General features: G+C 43.0%; 1 protein-coding gene across 1 annotated transcript in view; it reads left to right on the top strand.

Moving 5' to 3' along the window:
- qsox2 (quiescin Q6 sulfhydryl oxidase 2) overlaps positions 1 to 24,777 on the top strand; it is a 53,204-nt gene that overhangs the window by 23,132 nt on the left and 5,295 nt on the right. The window contains exons 2-11 of the mRNA XM_020472331.2: positions 397 to 497; positions 586 to 634; positions 13,594 to 13,699; positions 13,921 to 14,011; positions 14,156 to 14,301; positions 14,617 to 14,766; positions 15,082 to 15,211; positions 15,324 to 15,446; positions 24,103 to 24,253; positions 24,472 to 24,660. Of these exons, the coding sequence (XP_020327920.1) occupies positions 397 to 497; positions 586 to 634; positions 13,594 to 13,699; positions 13,921 to 14,011; positions 14,156 to 14,301; positions 14,617 to 14,766; positions 15,082 to 15,211; positions 15,324 to 15,446; positions 24,103 to 24,253; positions 24,472 to 24,660 (1,236 nt within the window). The remainder of the gene's footprint in view (positions 1 to 396; positions 498 to 585; positions 635 to 13,593; positions 13,700 to 13,920; positions 14,012 to 14,155; positions 14,302 to 14,616; positions 14,767 to 15,081; positions 15,212 to 15,323; positions 15,447 to 24,102; positions 24,254 to 24,471; positions 24,661 to 24,777) is intronic.

Here is a 24,777-nt window from a genome sequence, read left to right as displayed (position 1 = left end):
AACTCTAGGGATTCTTCAATAAAGTCTTTGTTGTAAATCCAATGGATGACGACTCATTTTCATGCACATTTTTTCATTAACAAATACTGCACCAAACAGATTTTACATCTCAGATGTAAAATTGCACGACTGCAAAAATGTTTTTAAAAAATGACATTACTTGAGTTACTTTAGATTAATTCTGACTATTTTTGAGGAAGTGTATACTGGCCATGGCATCTCAAAATGGACATACAGTATTGCCGCTTTCTTCTCGTTTTTCAAGCGAAGGTCTTTTAAGGGAGTATGCGTGCACACTCGTTAGGCTAAGCCACAGCCGAACTGAAGCATGCTGATGACTTTACTTTGCCTTTGTCCCTGTAACAACAACTGACATCCATTTTCTCTCTCTCACAGATTGGGAGCATGCCATACGGATTGGAGTCCTGGACTGTGCTCAAGAGAATAACTTTGACATCTGCAAGGAGTTTGGCATTCACTTCTACCCCACCTTCAGAGTATGTGCCAGCCAAGATTTGAATCATGTAGGCTCCTAATATGCCACTATTGTTTTACAGTTCTGCCGCTTGTTCTTTTCTCCCTCAGTACTTTAAAGCACGTGGCCCCACATTTGATGTTGGAAAAACATACAGAGGTAAGATTTTGGTACTTGTAGGTGCATTTCGGGATTGTTTTTGGAACAAAATAAGTCGTTTTGATTTGGATGAACTTATGTTCACAATATTGTTTGTCTGACAAGGTTATGCAGTTTGTAAATGTTGTGCCATACTGCCAAATGTAGACAGACCCGTACCACCGCTGCATTAGAATAATATATCCATCTCAAGACAGTTGTTTTCATAATCGACATTCTCCTGAAGTTGTTTCCATAAAGACCTACTGTTAGGGCTGGGATTTATGCCCTAGGAGTTACCCTCTGCAGGTACCAGGCTGCTCAGGCTTACCCTCCGGGATTACAATAAAGCTGTGACCAGTCGGAATACAACGGGACTACTGAATAAGTTCAGGCTTTCTAGGTCCGTATGCTACAAATCTTCCCAAGATTTATGAATGAGTGGTAACAGGTGTAGGATCTGTGCCAACCCTGTTTTTGGTACCGGCTCTTGTTTCACTGATTCGGAATTTCTAGTTCGACTGTAAATTGCGGTGAACCCTGCTTGCAGCTCCAACTGTTAGGTTCTAAATAAACAAGAGTAAAAAAAACTCATTTACTCGCGTCCGTAAAGCTCAAACCAAGTTTATTCACCCACTGGGTCATACAGCTGCACAAGACAAAGAATATATTCACATAAGTTCTGGTATGTAAACCCTTTCTCCTATGCTGAGTCTCCTCCTACACATCTGAAAAGCCAATACATCTGTTCTTCCTCACGTCATCTGACCTGACCTCTGCCCAAATTCCTTACTCCTCCCTATAAGATCCCTGATGTCTAACAATAACATATTCTGACAGAATGTAAACGTTCTACATTACCCTCTCTCCCTCTGTCATGAATGAGAATATTTAATATTTTAAAGTTAATAAGTCAGAACCCAGCAGCGCAAACCAGATGGGATGGCGTATCGCTGCAGAATGCTGTGGTAGTCATGCTGGTTAAGTGTACCTTGAATTCTAAATAAATCACAGTGTCACCAGCAAAGCACCATCACACCTCCTCCATTCTTCATAGTGGGAACCACACATGCAGAGATCATCCATTCACCTACTCTGCATCTCATAAAGACATGGTGGTTGGAACCAAAAATCTAAAATTTGGACTCATTAGAACAAATTACAGATTTCCACCGGTCTAATGTCCATTGCTCGTGTTTCTTGGCCCAAGCAAGTCTCTTATTCTGATTGGTCCTTTAGTAGTGGTTTCTTTGCAGAAATTCGACCATGAAGGCCTGATTCACGTCGAACAATTGATGTTGATATGTGTCTGTTACTTGAACTCTGAAGCATTTATGTGGCCTGCAATTTCAGAGGCTGGTAACTCTAATGAACTTATCCTCTACAGCAGAGTTAACTCTGGGTCTTCCTGTGGCGGTCCTCATGTGAGCCAGTTTTGTCATAGCACTTGATGGTTTTTGCGACTGCACTTGAAGAAACTTTCAAAGTTCTTGAAATTTTCTGGATTGACTGACCTTCATGTCTTAAAGTAATGATGGATTGTCATTTCTTTTTGCTTATTTGAGATGTTTTTGCTTTAATATTCTTAGTGTAATTTAATTATGCCAATGTGCTTTCATTAATTGAAAACCCTTATTATATTTATGAGAATTTGTAAGATTCTTGTTTGCATAAAATAGATGGAGACCAGTCTTTTTAATAATAGGTAACAGAATTTATTCTCGGAGCGCGCTGCCACTTAACCACGAGCAACAGTTTATATACAGATCATGACGCCATTTCATTGCTTTAACAGAATCACCTCCTCTCGACCGGGACAAAGTGAGGTGAAAAGTTCATTCTAACACACTACCAGGTAACTTTTGACCCCTCAACATTATCGATCACCACTGAGCTGACAGTTCTAATTAACAGAAAAGACAGTGAGTGCATTCCTAGGTTATCTAAAAACCCCAGAGCTAAGTTTCTATAGGTTCAACCATAGGTTAACAACCGTATCTGTTTTTACAGTCCCCAACCCATTCGTTTCTTCCTAGTTGCAATGGTGTTCATTAACTTTAATTACTCCTTGTCCGTGTCACACAATCCCTTCTTATGAACTCATATGGTTAATCAGATATAATAAAAGAGAGTATAAGTTTTACTTAGTTACAGTTCCATTTAAAATGATTTGTTCAGTCATTTAACCATAATTTTACCAACAAATATAGACTGGTCTTTTACCAAATAGGGCTATCTTCTATATTGAGGATATACCTACCTTGTCACACCACAACTGATTGACTCAAAAGCATTAAGAAGGAAAGAAATTCCACAAATTAGCTTTTAAGAAGGCACACCTGTTAATTGAGTTGCATTCCAGGTGACTATCTCATGAATCCTGGCTGAGAGAATGCCAAGAGTGTGCAAAGCTGTCATCAAGGCAAAGGGTGGCTACTTTGAAGAATCTCAAATATAATTCTGGAGGGAATTGTTAAACCCTTTATGTTTTATTTCAAGGGGTTGATGTCTTCACTGTCACTCTACATTGTAGAAAATCATAAAAATAAAGAAAAACCCTTGAATGCGTAGGTGTGTCCAAACCTTTGACTGGTACTGTACATAAAGAAACATATGCACACATTTGTGAGTCTCATAAAGGCAGTGTGTCTTTCGCACAGTACTTATCATTCCCACTCTGGAATAATGTGATGGGCTTTCACGGTTAAAAGTAGCTCCCTGTAGCCTTGGAGGGTTCATCCATCTGTAGTAAGTTGCCAATTAATTGACAACTTCAGCTTTAGCTTGCTTATATAAACAGGGTGCTACCTGTTTGCTGAAATGGGTGCAAGAGGGCAATGTTTGTAACGTGGCTCGAGCACTTTTCTTCTCCACCGAGAATCGGCGCATATAAACATACTTATCGGTCTTCTAAATTATTTGGCCCGGTCAAAGTCTGCTGCAAAGGGCTGCTTGAATGCAGAGGGGAGACCAAGTTGTTTGGTAGGAATACTGGTGTGATCTTGGTATAAATGTGTCAACATGATTTAGATGTTGGCAGCTGCATAGGCTATTCTCTCTCTGTTTGTCACTGTTTGTAATCCACTGGGAAGCCAAAATGAAGGCCAGGCATTCGTGCGGTTGATTCCGTTTCGGCCGAAACATGGTCTCTTAACATGAAACTTTTGTACTCCTTGCTGATACAAGCAAATTAGTGTTTCTGTGGCCTAGGCAATGCCCACCACAATGCAGCAGCAGCACACATGGAAGTAGAATCAATAGAATAGGCTTGGAACCTCTAACCCTGGCAATTTGACTGGAAAACTCAGGTTCTGACTAGAGGGGACTACAGCTACAACCGGAAGTGACCTCGCAGATTTTACAGGAGAATTTACAAGTTATTAGACTTTGGTTAAGAAAAGAGTTAGGGTTCGCTAAAATGCTCTCCTAACCTGCTACGAAAAGTAACTTTCGGTCGTAGCTGTACTCTCTCTAGTCACAACCCGAAACTCATGGGTACACTTGGAATGGCTGCCCGGTATTGTGATGCGATCATTTTCGCGGTAATATAGCATATTCATTCAAATTTTGTTAACTGATGTGGCTCATGTTTTTGTTTTTTTTTTCACGTTTTTTTGTAATGTCGGTTTCCATTATGCCATCATTGTTTGAATGGCAGCATATGCGGGCAGAGGAAAGTAGAAAATGTGCAGCTTAATTTTTTGGTGTGTGTGTGTTTATTATTTATATACATACATACATACATACATACATACATACATACATACATACATACATACATACATACATACATACATACATACATACATACATACATACATACATACATACATACATAGTGGGGCAAAAAAGTATTTAGTCAGCCATCAATTGTGCAAGTTCTCCCACTTAAAAAGATGAGAGAGGTCTGTAATTTTCAATTCATTCAACTATGACAGACAAAATGGAAGAAAAAAAACTCCAGAAAATCACATTGTAGGATTTTTTATGAATTTATTTGCAAATTATTGTGGAAAATAAGTATTTGGTCAATAACAAAAGTTGATCTCAATACTTTGTTATATACCCTTTGTTGGCAATGACAGAGGTCAAACATTTTCTGTAAGTCTTCACAAGGTTTTCACACACACTTGCTGGTATTTTGGCCCATTCCTCCATGCAGATCTCCTCTAGAGCAGTGATGTTTTGGGGCTGTTGCTGGGCAATACGGAATTTCAACTCCCCACAAAATTTTCTATGGGGTTGAGATCTGGTGACTGGCTAGGCCACTCCAGGACCTTGGAAATGCTAATTACGAAGCCATTCCTTCGTTGCCCGGGCGGTGTTTTTTGGGATCATTGTCATGCTGAAAGACCCAGCCACGTTTCATCTTCAATGCCCTTGCTGATGGAAGGAGGTTTTCACTCAAAATCTCACGATACATGGCCCCATTCATTCTTTCCTTTACACGGATCAGTCGTTCTGGTCCCTTTGCAGAAAAACAGCCCCAAAGCATGATGTTTCCACCCCCATGCTTCACAGTAGCAAGGAGCATTCTTTGTCCTCCAAACATGACGAGTTGAGTTTTTACCAAAAAGTTATATTTTGGTTTCATCTGACCATATGACATTCTCCCAATCTTCTTCTGGATCATCCAAATGCTCTCTAGCAAACTTCAGACGGGCCTGGACATGTACTGGCTTAAGCAGGGGGACACATCTGGCACTGCAGGATTTGAGTCCCTGGCGACGTAGTGTGTTACTGATGGTAGGCTTTGTTACTTTGGTCCCAGCTCTCTGCAGGTCATTCACTAGGTCCCCCCGTGTGGTTCTGGGATTTTTGCTCACCGTTCTTGTGATCATTTTGACCCCACGGGGTGAGATCTTGCGTGGAGCCCCAGATCGAGGGAGATGATCAGTGGTCTTGTATGTCTTCCATTTCCTAATAATTGCTCCCACATTTGATTTCTTCAAACCAAGCTGCTTACCTATTGCAGATTCAGTCTACCCAGCCTGGTGCAGGTCTACAATTTTGTTTCTGGTGTCCTTTGACAGTTAAATCAAATCAAATGAAATGTATTTATATAGCCCTTCGTACATCAGCTGATATCTCAAAGTGCTGTACAGAAACCCAGCCTAAAACCCCAAACAGCAAGCAATGCAGGTGTAGAAGCACGGTGGCTAGGAAAAACTCCCTAGAAAGGCCAAAACCTAGGAAGAAACCTAGAGAGGAACCAGGCTATGTGGGGTGGCCAGTCCTCTTCTGGCTGTGCCGGGTGGAGATTATAACAGAACATGGCCAAGATGTTCAAATGTTCATAAATGATCAGCATGTTCGAATAATAAGAAGGCAGACCAGTTGAAACTGGAGCAGCAGCACGGCCAGGTGGACTGGGGACAGCAAGGAGTCATCATGTCAGGTAATCCTGGGGCATGGTCCTAGGGCTCAGGTCCTCCGAGAGAGAGGAAAAAAGGAGAGAATTAGAGAACGCACACTTAGATTCACACAGGACACTGAATAGGACAGGAGAAGTACTCCAGATATAACAAACTGACCCTAGCCCCCCGACACACAAACTACTGCAGCATAAATACTGGAGGCTGAGACAGGAGGGGTCAGGAGACACTGTGGACCCATCCGAGGACACCCCCGGACAGGGCCAAACAGGAAGGATATAACCCCACCCACTTTGCCAAAGCACAGCCCCCACACCACTAGAGGGATATCTTCAACCACCAACTTACCATCCTGAGACAGGGCCGAGTATAGCCCACAAAGATCTCCGCCATGGCACAACCCAAGGTGGGGGGGCGCCAACCCAGACAGGACCCACTATGGCCAAGGATGGTCTTGGCCATAGTGGAGTTTGGAGTGTGACTGTTTGAGGTTGTGGACAGGTGTCTTTTATACTGATAACAAGTTCCAACAGGTGCCATTAATACAGGTAACGAGTGGAGGACAGAGGAGCCTCTTAAAGAAGAAGTTACAGGTCTGTGAGAGCCAGAAATCTTGCTTGTTTGTAGGTGACCAAATACTTATTTTCCACCATAATTTGCAATTAAATTCATTAAAAATCCTACAATGTGATTTTCTTTTCTCATTTTGTCTGTCATAGTTGAAGTGTACCTATGATGAAAATGACAGGCCTCATCTTTTTAAGTGGGAGAACTTGCACAATTGGTGGCTGAGTAAATACTTTTTTGCCCCACTGTATACACTGCTCAAAAAAATAAAGGGAGCACTAAAATAACACATCCTAGATCTGAATGAATGAAATATTCTTATTAAATACTTTATTCTTTACATAGTTGAATGTGCTGACAACAAAATCCTACAAAAATTATCAATGGAAATCAAATTTATCAACCCATGGAGGTCTGGATTTGGAGTCACACTCAAAATTAAAGTGGAAAACCACACTACAGGCTGATCCAACTTTGATGTAATGTCCTTAAAACAAGTCAAAATGAGGCTCAGTAGTGTGTGTGGCCTCCACGTGCCCGTATGACCTCCCTACAACGCCTGGGCATGCTCCTGATGAGGTGGCGGATGGTCTCCTGAGGGTTCTCCTCCTCTAAAGCATCCGCCAACTCCTGGACAGTCTGTGGTGCAACGTGGCGTTGGTGGATGGAGCGAGACATGATGTCCCAGATGTGCTCAATTGGAGTCAGGTCTGGGGAACGGGTGGGACAGTCCATAGCATCAATGCCTTCCTCTTGCAGGAACTGCTGACTCACTCCAGCCACATGAGGTCTAGCATTGTCTTGCATTAGGAGGAATACAGGGCCAACCGCACCAGGATATGGTCTCACAAGGGGTCCGAGGATCTCATCTCGGCACCTAATGGCAGTCAGGCTACCTCTGGCGAGCACATGGAGGGCTGTGCAGCCCCCCAAAGAAATGCCCACTGACCCACCGCCAAACCGGGAATGCTGGAGGATGTTGCAGGCAGCAGAACGTTCTCCACGGCGTATACAGACTCTGTCACGTCTGTCACATGTGCTCAGTTTTAACCTGCTTTCATCTGTGAAGAGCACAGGGCGCCAGTGGCGAATTTGCCAATCTTGGTGTTCTCTGGCAAATGCCAAACATCCTGCACGGTGTTGGGCTGTAAGCACAACCCCCACCTGTGGACGTCGGGCCCTCATACCACCCTCATGGAGTCTGTTTCTGACCGTTTGAGCAGACACATGCACATTTGTGGCCTGCTGGAGGTCATTTTGCAGGGCTCTGGCAGTGCTCCTCCAAAGGCGGAGGTAGCGGTCCTGCTGCTGGGTTGTTGGCCTCCTTCATGTCTCCTGATGTACTGGCCTGTCTCCTGGTGGCGCCTCCATGCTCTGGACACTACGCTGACAGACACAGCAAACCTTCACACCACAGCTCGCATTGATGTCTCATCCTGGATGAGCTGCACTACCTGAGCCACTTGTGTGGATTGTAGACTCCGTCTCATGCTACCACTAGAGTGAAAGCACTGCCAGCATTCAAAAGTGACCAAAACATCAACCAGGAAGCATAGGAACTGAGAAGTGGTCTGTGGTTATCACCTGCATAACCACTCCTTTATTGGGGGTGTCTTGCTAATTGCCTATTTCCACCTGTTGTCTATTCCATTTGCACAACAGCATGTAACATTTATTTTCAATCAGTGTTGCTTCCTAAGTGGACAGTTTGATTTCACAGAAGTGTGATTGACTTGGAGTTACATTGTGTTGTTTATGTGTTCCCTTTATTTTTTTGAGCAATATGTGTGTATGTGTGTGCTGAACAATAAAGTTTTCCCCACAAAAAAGGCTTTATTACAGACAGAAATACTCCTCAGTGTAATTTTTTTGTGTGCATATGGAACATTTCTGGGATCTTTTATTTAATCTCATTAAACATAGGACCAACACTTTACATGTTGGATTCATCTGAACAGAACAGTCAATGTTCTGGAATGAGCAGGTAGGTGTTCGTAATGTTTTGTACAATATCGTGAAACTAGAATTAAACGCTGCGTCTCAAATAGCCGCCTAGCTCTCTTAATAGCCGGGCATTGGCACACATTTCAGCAAATAAACATCAGTTTCAAGTAAGTGTCACGTCGAAATTAAATATTTACGAGGTTACCATGAATTGTTACAAGGTTTAATGTTTGATTTGTTACATTAAATAATTCCATAATGTCATGAAGAAATGATGGCAATCATCTGTTTTTATGCCCAGTAAGAAGCTGCTAGCCATTAGCTGTTGACAGTTGATAACTGCTAGCTAACTGGCAAGCACAAAAACAGTCGTCAACTTCGGAAGTACAGACCTCCAGAAATCGTCTTGTCGCCCTCTAGTGGTGAAAACAAAAAACAATTGCACAGTCGGAGGAGAATAATTATTGTGAATAATGAAGGATTTTTACGTTTTTCAATAGAGGCATATTAACACAAAATAAATGTGACACAGTATGTAAAAAATAGTTTTTTTTTTAAAACTCAATGCTGGAAGTGAATGTGGAATTATTGGTTGAAATTGTAAGATAAATTGGCACTTCAAATGGGAAATGTTGCCGACCGTTGGCATAGCCTACCACCAGCAACTTCAGGAGCTTAATGGCAGATTCTGCAAAGGCAAGCAGCAGTGGGAGGTGGTGGTTCGGAATTTTTTTTTCTTCTTCTGGTTAGGCTATCTTGATCTATTGCTCCTGCTTGAGTCATTTGTATGTCTTTATTTAATCCAACAGTGTGCTTAAAACATCAGACAAGTTCAGTATATACAGTGCATCCGGAAAGTATTCAGACCCCTTTACTTTTTCCACATTTTGTTACATTACAGCCTTATTCTAAAATGGATTTAAGTGGGGTTTTTTTCCCCCTCACCAATCTACACACAAAAATAGGCTCATAGTGAGAAAGCGTAAAATGTATTTACATAGGTATTCAGAGACTTGAAATTGAGCTCAGGTGCATCCTGTTGATGATGACCATGAGGTCGAAGTAATTTTCCGTAGAGCTCTGTGACAAGATTGGGTCGAGGCACAGATCTGGGGAAGGGTACCAAAACATTTCTGCAGCATAGAAGGTCCACAAGAACACTGGCCTCCATCATTCTTAAATGTTTGGAACCAATCGGGTGAGAAGGGCACTGGTAAGGGAGGTGACCAAGAATCTGATGGTCACTCTGACAGAGCGCCAGAGTTCCTCTGTGGAAATGGGAGAACCTTCCAGAAGGACAACCATCTCTGCAGCGCTCCACCAATCAGGCCTTTATGGTAGAGTGGCCAGACAGAAGCCACTCCTCAGTAAAAGGCACGTGACAGCCGGCTTAGAGTTTGCCAAAAGACAGACTCTCAGACCATGAGAAACAAGATTCTCTGGTCTTATGAAACCAATTGAATTCCGTGGCCAAGTGGCAAATTCTCCTCACTTCATGAGCTCATGTTGCACAACATTTCTTTAGGCTAGTCAATTGCGCAAGAAAACAGTGATGGCCTCTTAAAAAGAAAAGCATTGTGACAGAAAATTACAAGTTTAGAAGGGTTGATGAGTACTCTCATCTGTGTCTGTGGTTCGAGTTGGGCCTGTGTGGTTTGAGCTGGCAATTGATTGACTTGATGATAAAAACCTACAGCTGGTAGAGAGGAGTAGAACAAAGGCCTCAATGGTTCTTAGACATCCTGGCATCTGGTAAATTAGGCCAGGGTCGGGGTTAAGATAATGCCAGGTACAGATAAAGACAGGATAAGTCCAGTGTGGCTTATGATGCCCCTTGATCTGCATGACAAAGCATTTTAGTCTTCCTATATAAGATGTCTGTTTTTTTCATTATTAGTTAGGCTCTCTGCCGAACAGTCAAGACTGTTGGGCTGATGGTTTCATTATTGCAATATTAAATAAGTATGATTGTTTGAAGAAATTAAGTCTTTCTCAGTACTACATTTCCACGACAGGATCCAATCAGCTTTCTATTGGCTAGGCCTACTATATTAATTTCATGACTCTCCTAATGTTAAGCACATTGCTTGTCTTTACAACAGGAGTATAGCCCACCTGGCTGGCATGACATTTAACGACAGAAAAAGTGTCCTCCATTTAAGTGCATAGATGACATATATTTTTTCCCATTGCCCCTGTTTCGAGACAGGTGCATGATAATGGTCCATTCTAAATCAAAACAAAGTTTATATTAAGACCAGATTAAATCAAGAGTAGTCTGATGGGTGACAATATTAGCTTATCACTTGAATTATGTTTTGTCACTTGTGAATGATGCCCAGCGTAAGGCAAGAAACAAGGACTTTTTTTTAATCATAGTTGCACACCTCATGTAGGCCTATATGTTTTGATGAGGTTTATATCACAACTAAAGTGGCCAAATAACTTATTCAAATTAAGCAAATTAATCTGCTTTACGATGGGTGTAGAGCCTAACTGGCATATAATAAAAGCATTACATGCATAATCGCATTTGAGGTCACTTTTGATAATGGTATTTCAAATCAAATTTTGTCACGTGCGCTGAATACAACCTTACAGTGAAATGCTTACTTACAGGCTCTAACCAATAGTGCAAAGAAGGTAGTTGGTGAGCAATAGGTATAAGAAATAAAACAACAGTAAAAAGACAGACTTTATACAGTAGGCTATAAAAGTAGTGAGGCTGATTGATGTAGTATGTACATGTAGATATGGTTAAAGTGACTATGCATATATGATGAACAGGGAGTAGCAGTAGCGTAAAAGAGGAGTTGGCGGGACACAATGCAGATAGCCCGGTTAGCCACTGTGCGGGAGCACTGGTTGGTCGGCCCAATTGATGTAGTATGTACATGAATGTATAGTTAAAGTGACGATGCATATATGATAAACGGAGAGTAGTAGCAGTGTAAAAAGAGGGGTGGGGGGGGGTTCGTTCTATCGCATCCCAAAACAGTCCCAGACTGTTTGGTGTATTTATTTCTAGCCAAGAATAGAATAGGTCAACTTTTGTACTATGGTGGATAATATATTGAGATAGGCTGGAGGCTTTTGCTGTTCGTTCGGCCTACTCATCTTGTTGGCTGACGAAAAGTGGACAGTCATCTATCTTCAAAATGCAATCGGAATTGGATAAGGAAGCGTGCAGTTGCGTCCCCGTTGTGTCTATCTTCACTTGTAGCCTTTGAGAAATACCCGATCACGTGAGGGAGAGCCATGTGGGTGAGAGGTGCTTCAGAGCGCGCAGCACTCGGGGAGAAGGGCACAAAGGCCACTGGTCGCGAAAGGCATGGATTTTTTAGGGTGCATTATGGCCGCACAAATGGGATGCCGCGGAGAAATTCAAGACATTATCAAGTGTTTGTCAAATTGTGAATGACTGAAGTGTGTACAGCTGCGCAAAAGACAAAGCAGAGCTCATACCTTTTCAATTAACTTGAAATCGGAAAGTGCCTTTCCCAAACTGTTGCCACAAAGTTGGAAGCACAGAATCATCTAGACTGTCATTGTATGCTGTAACGTTAAGATTTCCCTTCACTAGAACTAAGGATCCTGACCATGGAAAAACATCCCCAGACCATTATACCTCCTCCACCAAACTTTACAGTCGGCACTATGTATTCAAGCAGGTAGCGTTCTCCTGGCATCCGCCAAACCCAGATTCAGCCGTTCGACTGCAAGATGGTAAAACATGATTCATCACTCTTGAGAGCCCGTTTCCACTGCTCCAGAGTCCTTTACAGCACTCCAGCTGACGCTTGGCATTGCGCATGGTGATCTTAGGCTTGTGTGCGGCTGCTCGGCCATGGAAACGTTGTTTCCAGAGACTCTTTTTATGCTCTTTAGCACTCGGTGGTTACGTTATGTGAGCTTGTGTGGCCTACCACTTTGCGGCTTAGCCGTTGTTGCTCCTAGAGTTTTCCACTTCATAATAACAGCACTTACAGTTGTCCGGGGCAGCTCTAGCTGGACAGAAATTTGATGAACTGACTTATTGGAAAGGTGGCATCCTATGATGGTGCCATGTTGAAAGTCACTGAGCTCTTCAGGAAGAGCATTCTACTGCCAATGTTTTCCTATGGAGATTGCATGGCTGTGTGCTCGATTGTATACACCTGTCAGTAACGGGTGTGGCTGAAATAGCCAAATCTACAAATTTGATAGGTTGTCCACATACTTATGGCCATGTAGAGTGTATTTGAACGGTTATTACGGTGACCGCGGTCATATGGCTGGCCAATTACCGTCATCCCAAAAATTCCATGACCTTCACAGCCCTGCCTACTGTGTTCTCTCTTGTATAAAGGACCAGAGTGTGTGCAGATGTCAACCTCTCATCTAGAGCTGGGACATTAAACCTGAAAATGACTGATTTTGCTTGGGTTGGGAATTTTCGTGATTTTTCTGTATATTTTGGTAAAACAATGCGTCTCAACAGTAATGTCTGTTCGTTATGTTGATTCCTACTATGAAAGTAACTGGCTGTCCCCGTTTCGCTAGCAGCTGCTGTGTGAGTGTGCCACTCTCCCTCCCTCTCCCCACTGTGCCCACAAAGTAGGCAGAGATGCATTCTGAGAAGCACAAGCATATGGCCGTTGCTCAAAATGCAATTGCTGTAAAATTGTTTTCAAAGCAACTATGGTTGTTTTAGTTACAGAGGGGAGAGTCACACATTTCTGTGAGTATGTCATTTATTTCTCATATCTTAAGGCCAGGCACCACATCCTCAGGGTAATTGTTTTCCCTTAATCATATCACAATCAACCTTTTATCAGTTGAAGGTAGACTAAAATCGAATAGTTTTTTGTATAAAATTGTCAGAAATATTAGGCTATAGGCGCATAATTAATTATATATTTTATATAGTGCAAATGCATTTTTCTGGACACTGGATGAAGTCAGTCTAAATATTTTGGTTTCATTTTGTTAAGACAGTCCAGGAGGACTGGACTTATCCAGAGCAGATTGTGGATGAATATATTTATGGGTCAATTTATCGAGATATGGGTTTTTATCAATATCGGCAAGCTCAATTCTCATCTCTCTCCCCAGGTGCAGATAGGGAGCTACAGACAGTGCGACAGCTGATGGTCAACTTCCTCCAGAACCACACAAGACAGGACTGGCCTGTCAGCTGCCCTCCACTTGAGCCTTATAGGTTTGTCCAGTGGCACACCTTGGCCTTCAACACAGTCTTGGGACCAGAACAATTAGCCAATGCCATGGTTTGCTAAATAACCTCTGTCCTTTTACACTGCCTTATGTCTGCTAATATGGGCCAACTGTCAGGTTGATTTTTGAATCGCTCAATGAAAAGTGAGTGGCACACAATACAGGTGATTATCATATTAAATCGAGTGTCTCATTTTCTCTTTTCAGCTCTGCAGATATATTGCCTTTGATTGGTCAGAAATCCAACCAATACACAGCTGTCATTGTTGAGAACGAGGACTCCTATGTTGGCAGAGAGGTATGATGATTTCAAATTAAAGTGAACTGTACCTTTCATGGCATTCTTATACTATCAGACTTCAAAACAACAAAGTAATTTAACGTAAATGCTGCTTTATAGGGGGGTTTAAATATATATAATGTAACGTCAACTGTTCTATAGGTTATCTTGGACCTGATGATGTATCAGGGGCTAACAGTGAAGAGGGCATTGAGTTCAGAAAGGAGCCTCACAGAGAAGCTTGGCATCAACTCTTTCCCCTCAGCATACCTTCTCCACCCTAATGGAACACATGCCATTCTGCATGTGTAAGTTGGTAACCTCTACTATATTTACTTCCCCAGGAGTTCTGGTTCAAATGTTGGAGACTCAACAAATGTGTTGTTGTAGTTGGCATAGCATCCCCTTTTAGTGGGTTGTATGTGAACAGAATATAGCATTGTTGTTATTAGTATTTTATTATTTTATATATATATATATTTATTATTTTATTTTTATTTGTATTTTTTATTTAAAAAATAATATTTCATCCCAATTGTCAGTGAAATGTTTTACTTCTTTATGTAGTCTGTTTTATAAATCCAGGCATTTTAAATGTTGCTCTGATATTTCTGTATCACCAGGCAGAAAAGACTGCGCTTCTTCTTCTCCTCGTTCCTCAAGCTTCTCCTAGGGGTCCACAGAAAGCTAAGCACCTCTGGAGCACCCCAGGAGCCCCTACTGGAGGGGCCACGAGGTCCTGGGACGGCTGAGGCCTTGAAGGACTTCGAGAAGTGAGTCTGATGCTAACACAGTATCTTATATATGCATGAAGACGATACCAGTGGGTATGTGTGGGTGCGCACGTGTGTTCTTTGTGTGTCACCATGTCTGATTCGAGGCCCCATCACTGATTTAAATTTTTGTGTCATTTTAGCAGACGCTCTTATCCAGAGCAACTTACAGGTGCAAGTAGAGTTAAGTGCCTTGCTCAAGGGCAAATCAACAGATTTTTCACCTAGTCTGCTCGGGGATTCAAACCAGCGACCTTTCGGTTACTTGTCCATGCTTTTAACCGCTAGGCTACCTGTCTCCCTGATTTTCTCCAGGTCCAAGGTGTACATGGCGGACCTTGAGTCAGGGTTGCACTACCTGCTGAGAGTAGAGCTGGCTACCCACCAAACCCTGGAGGGAGAAGAGCTCAAGACCTTCAAAGACTTTGTGACAGTGGTTGCTAAGGTATAAGTGCCCTAAGGCTGTTGTAGGTCCGCACAAACAAGTAAACAATATTTACCCTCTTGTTTCTATTAGAGAAGTAACATTTATCTTTTCTTTGATTCTTGAATCGCAGCTCTTTCCGGGTCGCCAGTCTGTGGTAAAACTCTTAGAGACTCTTCTGGAATGGCTGGTCAGTCTTCCCCTGGAGAAAATCCCCTTTGATGCCATCCTCGACTTGGTCAACAACAAGATGCGGGTAAGGAAGGCATTTGTGTTATATTTCATTATCAAGTGCTCAAATAAAATAACTTTTTGGCATAGTTTAAAGGGCCATTCAGGAATAATTGGTAAAGTGGGGGAGGGTGTCCTTTTTTGCAGTACTTGAATGCATTTCTAGTGGAAACTATCCATTTCCACTAGCTTTGGGGGCGGCAGGGTAGCCTAGTGGTTAGAGCGTTGGACTAGTAACCGGAAGGTTGCAAGCTCAAACCCACGAGCTGACAAGGTATAAATCTGTCGTTCTGCCCCTGAACAGGCAGTTAACCCACTGAAAATAAGAATTTGTTCTTAACTGACTTGCCTAGTTAAATAAAGGTAATAAAAAATTGTACTTTTACCAAAAATGCTAGCCAGATTATTCTTAACAGTTTAGAGGAAACAACCACAGCCTAAGGAAGTCAAATTAGTTAAACTATCCTTTTAAACAACCGATGTAACAAACGGTTCACAACACTTTCAGTTTGTCCCTTGATTTTTGGTTCTTGTTCGGTTTTGTTTTATTTTATTTTTTTAACTAGGCAAGTCAGTTAAGAACAAATTCTTATTTACAATGACGGCCTACCCCGGCCAAACCCTAACGACGCTGGGCCGCCCTATGGGACTCACAATCGCGGCCGGTTGTGATACAGCCTGGAATTAAACCAGGGTCTGTAGTGATGCCTCTAGCACTGAGATGCAGTGCCTTAGACCGCTGCGCCACTCGGGAGCCCAAAACGACCACTCCATCATTTGTAAACAAAGTGTTTCTGTATAGCAGGGATAGACATGAAGAAAAATTTGCACTGGCCACTCGTGCCACCAAGCCATTGAAATTGGTGGCTGAGGTTAAATTCTTATTAGCCAAAAATAAAAGCATTTCGAAATAGTCATTTTCTGTCAATTCATACCCAAATCATGCTGTTGACTCGTCATTTACCACTGCTATACAGAAACACCACTACATATCTGCAATATAAAATGTAATACCACAATGCAACAATATCACAATGCATGCATGTGTCTGTACCTTTGTGTGTCTCTTCACAGTCCCTGTTGTTCCATAAGGTGTATTATTACCTTCTTTTTTTAATGTTATATCTGATTCTACTGCTTGCATCAGTTACCTGATGTGGAATAGTTCCATGTAGTCATGGCTCTATGTAGTACTGTGCGACTTCCATAGTCTTTTCTGCTCTGGTGGCATGTCTCGTGGGGTATGCATGGGTGTCCGTATGTGCATGTATTTTAAACAGACAGCTCGGTACATTCAGCTTACACCCCTTACAAAAACAATTAGTGAAGTTTATCTCTCTTCCACTTTGAGCCATGAGGGATTGAGATGCATGTCATTAATTTTAGCTCTCTGTACTTTTAAGGGCCAGCCGTGCTGCCCTATTCTGAGCCAACTGCAACAAAAAAAAAGTATTTCTTGGTGGCACCTGACCACACTACTGAACAGTAGGTGGGACAAAACTAGGGCCTGTAGGACCTGCCTTGTTGATAGTGTTAAGGCAGAGCAGCGCTTTATTATGGACAGACTTCTCTTATGTACAGACTTCTTAGCTACTGTTGTATCAATATGTTTTGACCATGACAGTTTACAATCCAGGGTTAATTTCCACATTATTCATTAGGAGATGTAGTTGAGGTTTAGGGTTTAGTGAATGATTTGAGAGGGTGTTCTTTAAATATTTCCAAAACTAAAAGCAATGTATTCATTGCTTTTGGTTTTGGAAATATTTAGGACTAACTTATTCCTTGCTACCCATTCCGAAACTAACTGCAGCTCTTTGTTAAGTGTTGCAGTCATTTCAGTTACTGTAGTAGCTGACGTGTATAGTGTTGACATCCACATACATACACACTGGCTTTACTCAAGGCCAGTGGCGTGTCATTAGTAAAGACTGAAAAAAGTAATGGGCCTAAACAGCTACCCTGGGGAATTCCTGATTATACCTGGATTATGTTTGAGGCTTCCATTAAAGAACACCCTCTGTGTTCTATTAGACAAGTAATTCTTTATCCACATTATAGCAGGGGGTGTAAAGCCATAACACATTTGTTGTACATCAAGGGTGGGCATATGACCTCCCTCCCTTGGTGGACCAGGCATGACTCTTTCAGTCATTATCTCATGAGGAGAGAGATGGGTGCCTGCTCCTGGTGAGGCTCTCATGGCCATCAGCACCAGAGGCAGGACTTCAACCCATGTCAACTTCGTACCTGCACATACTTTAGCTATCTTAGCTTTTGCTTTTGGTTTAACGTTCCACCAGATTTTGGGACCGGGAGTGGTACACAGAACCAAATCTGTGTGTTATGCCAAATCTTTCTTACACCTGTCTTAGGTGTTAGTTATTGAAATGTGAGCCATTTGTCAAATTAGATTTTTCTTTGGATGCCATACCTGGGTATTAGTTTGGTTTTTAGCCACTTTAATGACTGACCTAGCATCCTCCCCTGCTGTTGGTATTGCCTCTACCCATTTGGAGAACCTATCTATTATAACTAGGAGATAGCATTTGCCTTTAGATAAATTGTCGGGGCCCATGTCGGTGTAGTCTATACTAATGTCCTGAAAACATGCATTAGGTATTGGGTATGAGCCCATTGGTGTTTGATATGGTTTCTTTGGGTTGTGGCTGCGACATATGTTGCATTTGTCACAAAATAAGTCAGTCATACCTAATCATATGAGGGTGCCACCAGATGTGCGAGACCTTTTGAAGGGTCTTTAGTTTGCCTTTGTGTGTGGGGCCATGTGCTTCTCGTAAAAGTTCTGGGTCCATCAATGTGGACTGCTCCATGGGCATAGGCTGAGTCTGTATAGATATTCACAGTCTTTCCTTTTCCTCTGATGAGGGCCTGCGTCAATCCGATGATTTCAGGTACTGGTTGAGGGATGATGCCTGATTGAAGGGTGACATCACGAGGTGAGCTGTTTTTTCAATAGCTTTTGCTACTGCAGCAACGTATCTGGAGCATGTTGTCTGTCCTACCTCAATGTGGTCAAGTTTGGAAGAGTAGTACATCAAGACCCTTCTCTCCCCCTCTTGTTTCTGGAATAGGACGGATGAGGTGAATCCTTCCTTTTCAGAAACATCCAAATGGAACTTGTTCTTGTAGTCAGGTGCAGTCAGAGCTGCTGCCGCTGATAGATCTGTTTTCAGGAGTGCTATGGCTGTTGATGCTTCAGCCGTCCAGGCCAGGGGTGCATGGAGGTTCCTTGGTCGTAGGATGACCGGTGCTGCCACCCCCTCTGGGCCTCACACAATAGTACAACACCTGATAGGTGGGGTCAGGTGCATCATGTCTTCGTCCCAGTCTGCAGTGTAGGGGCAGCCATCAGTGTCTCAGCTTGGGGAGTCTTGTATGGGTGCAGAGTGTAGATTTGAGCTGTCAGTTGGTTGAACTTAAACTGGATGTGAGGGGTGGTAGGCCCTGTGTGTAGGCATTTTAGCCAGTATACTTCTTGGGTTTCAGACAGCGTGGGCGTCGGCTGGAATGGCATCATCATAATTCTTGCTGGGCGATCAGGTGTTGAAGAGGGAGGGAGGGTTGGTGGATACTTCCACTCCACTTTCAGTAAGATATCTGGTGCACCCCATTTTGCATAAGAGGTTCCGTCCTAGTAGGTTGATCGGGCATTTTGGACAGTACAGGAACTGGTGTTTCAACTGAGATTTCTCCCAGGAGAATGTTAAAGGGATAGTGCGGCTTTGAGCCTCAGGTGATCCCGTGACCCCTACCACCGATATGGAATCAGGTGATAGCATTTGAGGGAACTTGATAGTAGAATAGGTGCATCCTGTGTCTACCAGGAACTGATGGGGGACACCCTCAACTTCGCATATCATTGTTGGTTCAGTGTGCTGTTGAAAGTGTTGTCTCCCTTCTCCTGCCGTGGGTGGTGGGCATCTTCATGGCCAGGGCATGGTGTTCCCTGCCATTCCCTGGAACTGCGGTTGGTTGTATCCTCCCTGCTGCTGTTGCATGTGAGTAGGTCCGGGGTGGTTGTATGCAGGTGCTGACTGCTGCGGGGAACTGGGTCCTGGTTGATGGTGTTGCAGAGGTGGGTTTCCCCACTTCCTCTTCCACATCCCCTACCTCTCCATAGGCGTTGCTGAGTGGAGAGTGGCTGTTGACAATCCCGTGAATAATGGCCAGGAGTTCCACAGTTGTAGCACACCCCTCTGGGTGGACCGGTATAGGTGCCCCGTTGATGCCATATGCTGTTGCAGGATATACTGCTGCGGGGGAGGGCATTGGGGTGGTGGCTGCAGATATTTTATCTAATTCGTCTGATAATGTGTATAATGCGTTATCTAGGTTTTAGTCAGTCCTTTGTGTGGTGTTTATCCCTATCTTTGTATACCCAGCCCGTCCTTGATCGAGACCAGGGATGTACTGCGGTGCTGGCTTCTCTCGCCCCCACCCTCGCACAGAAAGATCTTATCAGTAATGTGGTTGCAGTTACGTGTGTGCCTCTCCGGCATGTAATTCGAATCTGTTCAGCGATTTGTTTAGGTATTTTCTAGAAATGATTCGGCGATTTCCTTTTGGAACAATATATCAGTGAATATATGCGGTTCTATAACAATTTTCAGAGTAATTCTAGCTCTGTAGGAAATATAGATAGAAATTTAGACAACTAATAGTTGTTCAGTGAATTATTGAAATACTTTCTGCAAATAATTCAGTAACTTCCTTTTGGAACTTATATCAATAAAATCAAGCGATTCTATAACAATTGTCAGAACAATTTTAAACTTTAGGCAATATCAACAGGAATGAAAAAAGCGAAAATCAGTGTTTGAGGCCGGCGGCTCTCAATCAAAGTTGCACGGCAATTCGACTACTAAGGTAGCTTTGTCTATCAGCACGTGTGCATAATAGCCCAGTTACGTATCTCAACCCAGCGGTTACTCCGCGACAAACGTTTCTCTCAATTTAATTTCCCCGGTCTCAAAGTCATGGAACGTCAACTCTGGTTCATATGTTTTCTCAATACTACATTCATTCATACGAAATTCACATTGAATTTCCAACATCCATAATTGTGTCCTTTACATGTTAAAACACAGCCTCTATTTAACGTCAGCTCTATACACAACCTAATATATTTATAATTAGGACAGTTTTCTATGCAGATTTCGGAACAAATAGGGTCCCGGAGGAATTTAACACATTGGTCAATCACAGTTCACACATTCCTATTAAAATAACTCAGTATAGGCCAATTATTCAAAAAAAAATATGTAAAAATATGTAAAAATCTTATGTAAAAAATAATTTGGCAAAGATTCATACTCACGCCCAGTACTTTCTGATCAAAATTTGGTTTAGGCTATAATACAATATGCAGATTTCGATTTAACAGGCTCTGCTTACCTTATTAGTAGAGCGCTCTGATCAGTTTCCTGGGGCAAGCTGAATGGCTGATTTTCTCCTGGTTGAGGTCACTCTTCCGTCTGATTCGAACCGGATGATTTGTCTCACCTCTCACACCAATTTATCATAGATCGAATTCAGGAAATAACCATCCTCATGCTACCAAGTTTGTTGATGTTCAAATACTGGAGAGTTGAGACCAAATCACGGACGCTGGACAGAGTGGATTTCAGTTGTAACAAAAGACAGTTTTAATATGTCAAAGATATCTTGTCCCGCAGTTTTACGTGCACGGATCTAGTTCATATAACTCGGCAAGGAGTCAGGTGAAAAAGAGACCTTATACAAAGGTTACATTCATTTTTATACATAGAATAAAGTAGGTGGAGTCTTGTCATTTTGGTCTTCTGACTGGTCTCAAAAGGTTGGAGGCGGACCTTGCTCTAGCCAGAGCGGGCCCCATTGGTGCACAGCAAAGTCCTTTGCTCTTGGCACCCGACCAGTAGGGGGGGTGAGATGTGTTTATACTAGGAGATGTTTGTGTCAGGGGTTCGTGAGGTGAGGTTCGTGAAGTGAGGGGCAGTTTTTATGGCTGGGTGTATGTGTTCATGCGATGGAATGTCTTTGTTTCCTGGGGTCGAGAGACAACAAAGCTGAGGGGATAGTGTTAGGGGGGTAGTTTTATTGCTGGCTGTGTGAGCTAGTTCCTGTTTTAGCAGGGGTACGTAAAATGACTTGAGTCAGGCGGTTTAGCTTAGCGCTGTATAGCTATGTGTATGAATATTTATATAACAGTTGTGAATTCCATACTGTACTTCGATCACCTGGTGCATGCTGCACAACAGTAAGTGACTCACAAGGCTCATGTCTCTTGTTGTGTGCTTGTAAACAGACCCAACGTAACTGGGGACTACTGTAAGTTTCATAATAATGTGACAGGTAAACAATGTTGTGAAGAAAACAATGTTCTTTATCTCCTAACGTATTGTGCAAGTTGACTGCAGGTATTTACAAATGTTTAAATTTATGAAAATATTTCAACGGTAATTGAAACAGTACATTTGGAAAGTATTCAGACCCCTTGACTTTTTTTCCATATTTTGTTACGTTACAGCCTTATTCTAACCAACACACAATACGTTTTTGCAAATTTATCAAAAGTAAACTGAAATATACATTTACATTAGTATTCAGACACTTTACTCAGTACTTTGTTGAAGCACCTTTGACAGCGATTACAGCTTCGAGTCTTCTTGGATACGACAATACAAGCTTGGCACTCCTGTATTTGGGGAGTTTCTCAAATTCTTATCTGCAGATCCTCTTAAGCTCTGTCTGGTTGGATGGGGAGCGTCACTGCACAGCTGTTTTCAGGTCTCTCCAGAGATGTTCTATTGGGTTCAGGTCCGGGCTCTGGCAGGGCCACTCAAGGACATTCAGAGACGTGTCCCGAAGCCACTCCTGCATTGTCTTGGATGTGTGCTTTGGGTCATTGTCCTGTTGGAAGGTGAACCATCGCCCCATCCAGAGGTCCTGAGCATTCTGGAGAAGGTTTTTATCAATGATCTTTCTGTACTTTGCGCCATTCATCTTTCCCTCTATCCTGACTAGTCTCCCAGTGCCTGCCTCTGAAAAACATCCCCACAGCATGATGCTGCCACCACCATACTTCACCGTAGGGATCGTGACCGGTTTCCTCCAGACGTGACTCTTTCATCAGACCAGAGAATCTTGTTTCTCATGGTCTGAGAGTCCTTCAGGTGCCTTTTGGCAAACTCTAAGCGGGCTGTCATGTGCCTTTTACTGAGGAGTGGCTTCCGTCTATAAACTACCATAAAGGATTGATTAGTGGAGTGCTGCAGAGATGGTTGTCCTTCTGAAAGGTTCTCCTATCTCCACAGAGGACCTCTGGAGCTCTGTCAGTGACCATCGGGTTCTTGGTCATTCCCTGACCAAGGCACTTCTCCCCCGATTGCTTTGTTTGGCCTGGAGGCCAGCTCTAGGAAGAGTCTCTTGGTGGTTCCACACTTCTTCCATTTAAGAATGATGGAGGCCACTGTGTTCTTGGGGACCTTCAATGTTTGGTACCCTTCCACAGATCTGTGCCTCAACGTAATCCTGTCTCGGAGCTTTACGGACAATTCCTTCCACCTCATGGCTTGATTTTTGCTCTGACATGCATTGTCAACTGTGGGACCTTATATGGACAGGTGTGTGCCTTTCCATATAATGTCCAATCAATTGAATTTACAACAGGTGGACTCCACATCTCAAGGATCTCAATCCTAGCACCATCCCTACTGTGAAGCATGGTGGTGGCAGGTTCATGCTGTGGGGATGTTTTTCATTGGCAGGGACTGGGATACTAGTCAGGATCGAGGGAAAGATGAACAGAGCAAAGTACAGAAAGATCCTTGATGAAAACCTGCTCCAGAGCACTCAGGAGCCCAGGCTGGGTCAAGGGTCACCTTCTAACAGGACAATTACCCTAAACACACAGCCAAGACAACGCAGGAGTGGCTTCAGGACAGGTCTCTGAATGTCCTTGAGTGGCCCAGCCAAAGCCGGACTTGAACCAGATCGAACATCTCTGGAGAGACCTGAAAATAGCTGTGCAGCGACACTCTCCATCCAACCTGATAGAGCTTGAGACGATCTGCAGAGAAGAATGGGAGAAACTCTCCATAAATTTACGGGCGGCCTCTTTTTTTTTTTTCAACTGTGTTTTTACCATGATTGCATTTTGAAATGTTTCGCAATTACTGGGCTTATCAGAATGCAAGTTTCTCTCCATGTGGGACTAGCAACTTGAAAGCGCCTCCGGAGGAATACCAGTGGAATAGTTTAGCCTACTACTCTGGGGATGTCTGATTTTGCTGTTCTGTAACATCACTCATCTTGCTGGCTGAGAAATTGAATGTGGACAGCTGTAGTACATGCGCCGTGGCAGATTATTATTTTTTTCTCCCATGTTCCTATTTGGCACATTGTGTTCAAAATTGTAATTTGGTTCACCTCATGCATAGCACATCCTGTGAACCGATGGCCCATACTAGACGGCCCTGTTCAAATACACATGTCATCACAGCCTTAATAATACAGTATGAAGTAGATGGAAAAACCTTGGTCCACTTTTCGCAAACTGCATTACTAAAACTGGCATCTTGTGACCAGTTTTGTTTAGTCCAGTGAACCATAACACCCCTGATCTACTCTGTGGCTTAGTAGTGAGTTTTTCTGACTCTCTCCCTGACCACCTTCAGATTTCAGGGATGTTCCTGAGTGACCAGCTGCAATGGGTGGGTTGCCAGGGAAGCAGAGTCGGACTGAGGGGCTACCCCTGTTCACTGTGGACCCTGTTCCATGTGCTGACCGTCCAGGCGGCCAGCCGGCCCGACGCATTGGCCAACACCGGTATGTATGCATGCACATACATGCAGCGAAATACTTGTGTAATTAAGAAACATCCATGTCATAGCGACACTGCACACCTTTGAAAATAGATGACAACATCATGATTGGTACCATCATGAATAACTCAACTGTGGGTTGATTATGAAATGTGTGCCTTGTCAAGAAATCGACTGTGCTTCTCTCTCGTTCCCCTGACCACCCCCCTTCTGTCCCATCAGGCCTGGAGGAGAATCCCAAGGCAGTGCTGCAGACAATGCGCAAGTACATTGTGAACTTCTTCGGCTGCCAGGAGTGTGGGAAGCACTTTGAGGAGATGGCCGTGGCGTCTCTGCCCCAGGTGAAGTCTGTGGACCAGGCGGTACTGTGGCTCTGGAGGAAACACAACCAGGTCAATGGACGCCTCGCAGGTGGGGAACCTACATCTATATTGGCATCGTTTGAGATCTCAAACCTAACCTGGAGAATATACTGTCATTAGAAGTATATAATCCGTATTGTAGATATATACTGTGGTATAGGTTAGT

Source organism: Oncorhynchus kisutch, linkage group LG3 (assembly GCF_002021735.2).
Source record: "Oncorhynchus kisutch isolate 150728-3 linkage group LG3, Okis_V2, whole genome shotgun sequence".
NCBI classification, from domain to species: Eukaryota; Metazoa; Chordata; class Actinopteri; order Salmoniformes; family Salmonidae; genus Oncorhynchus; species Oncorhynchus kisutch.
Note: the sequence above shows the minus strand (reverse complement) of the source record. Positions and strands in the feature narration are given on the sequence as shown.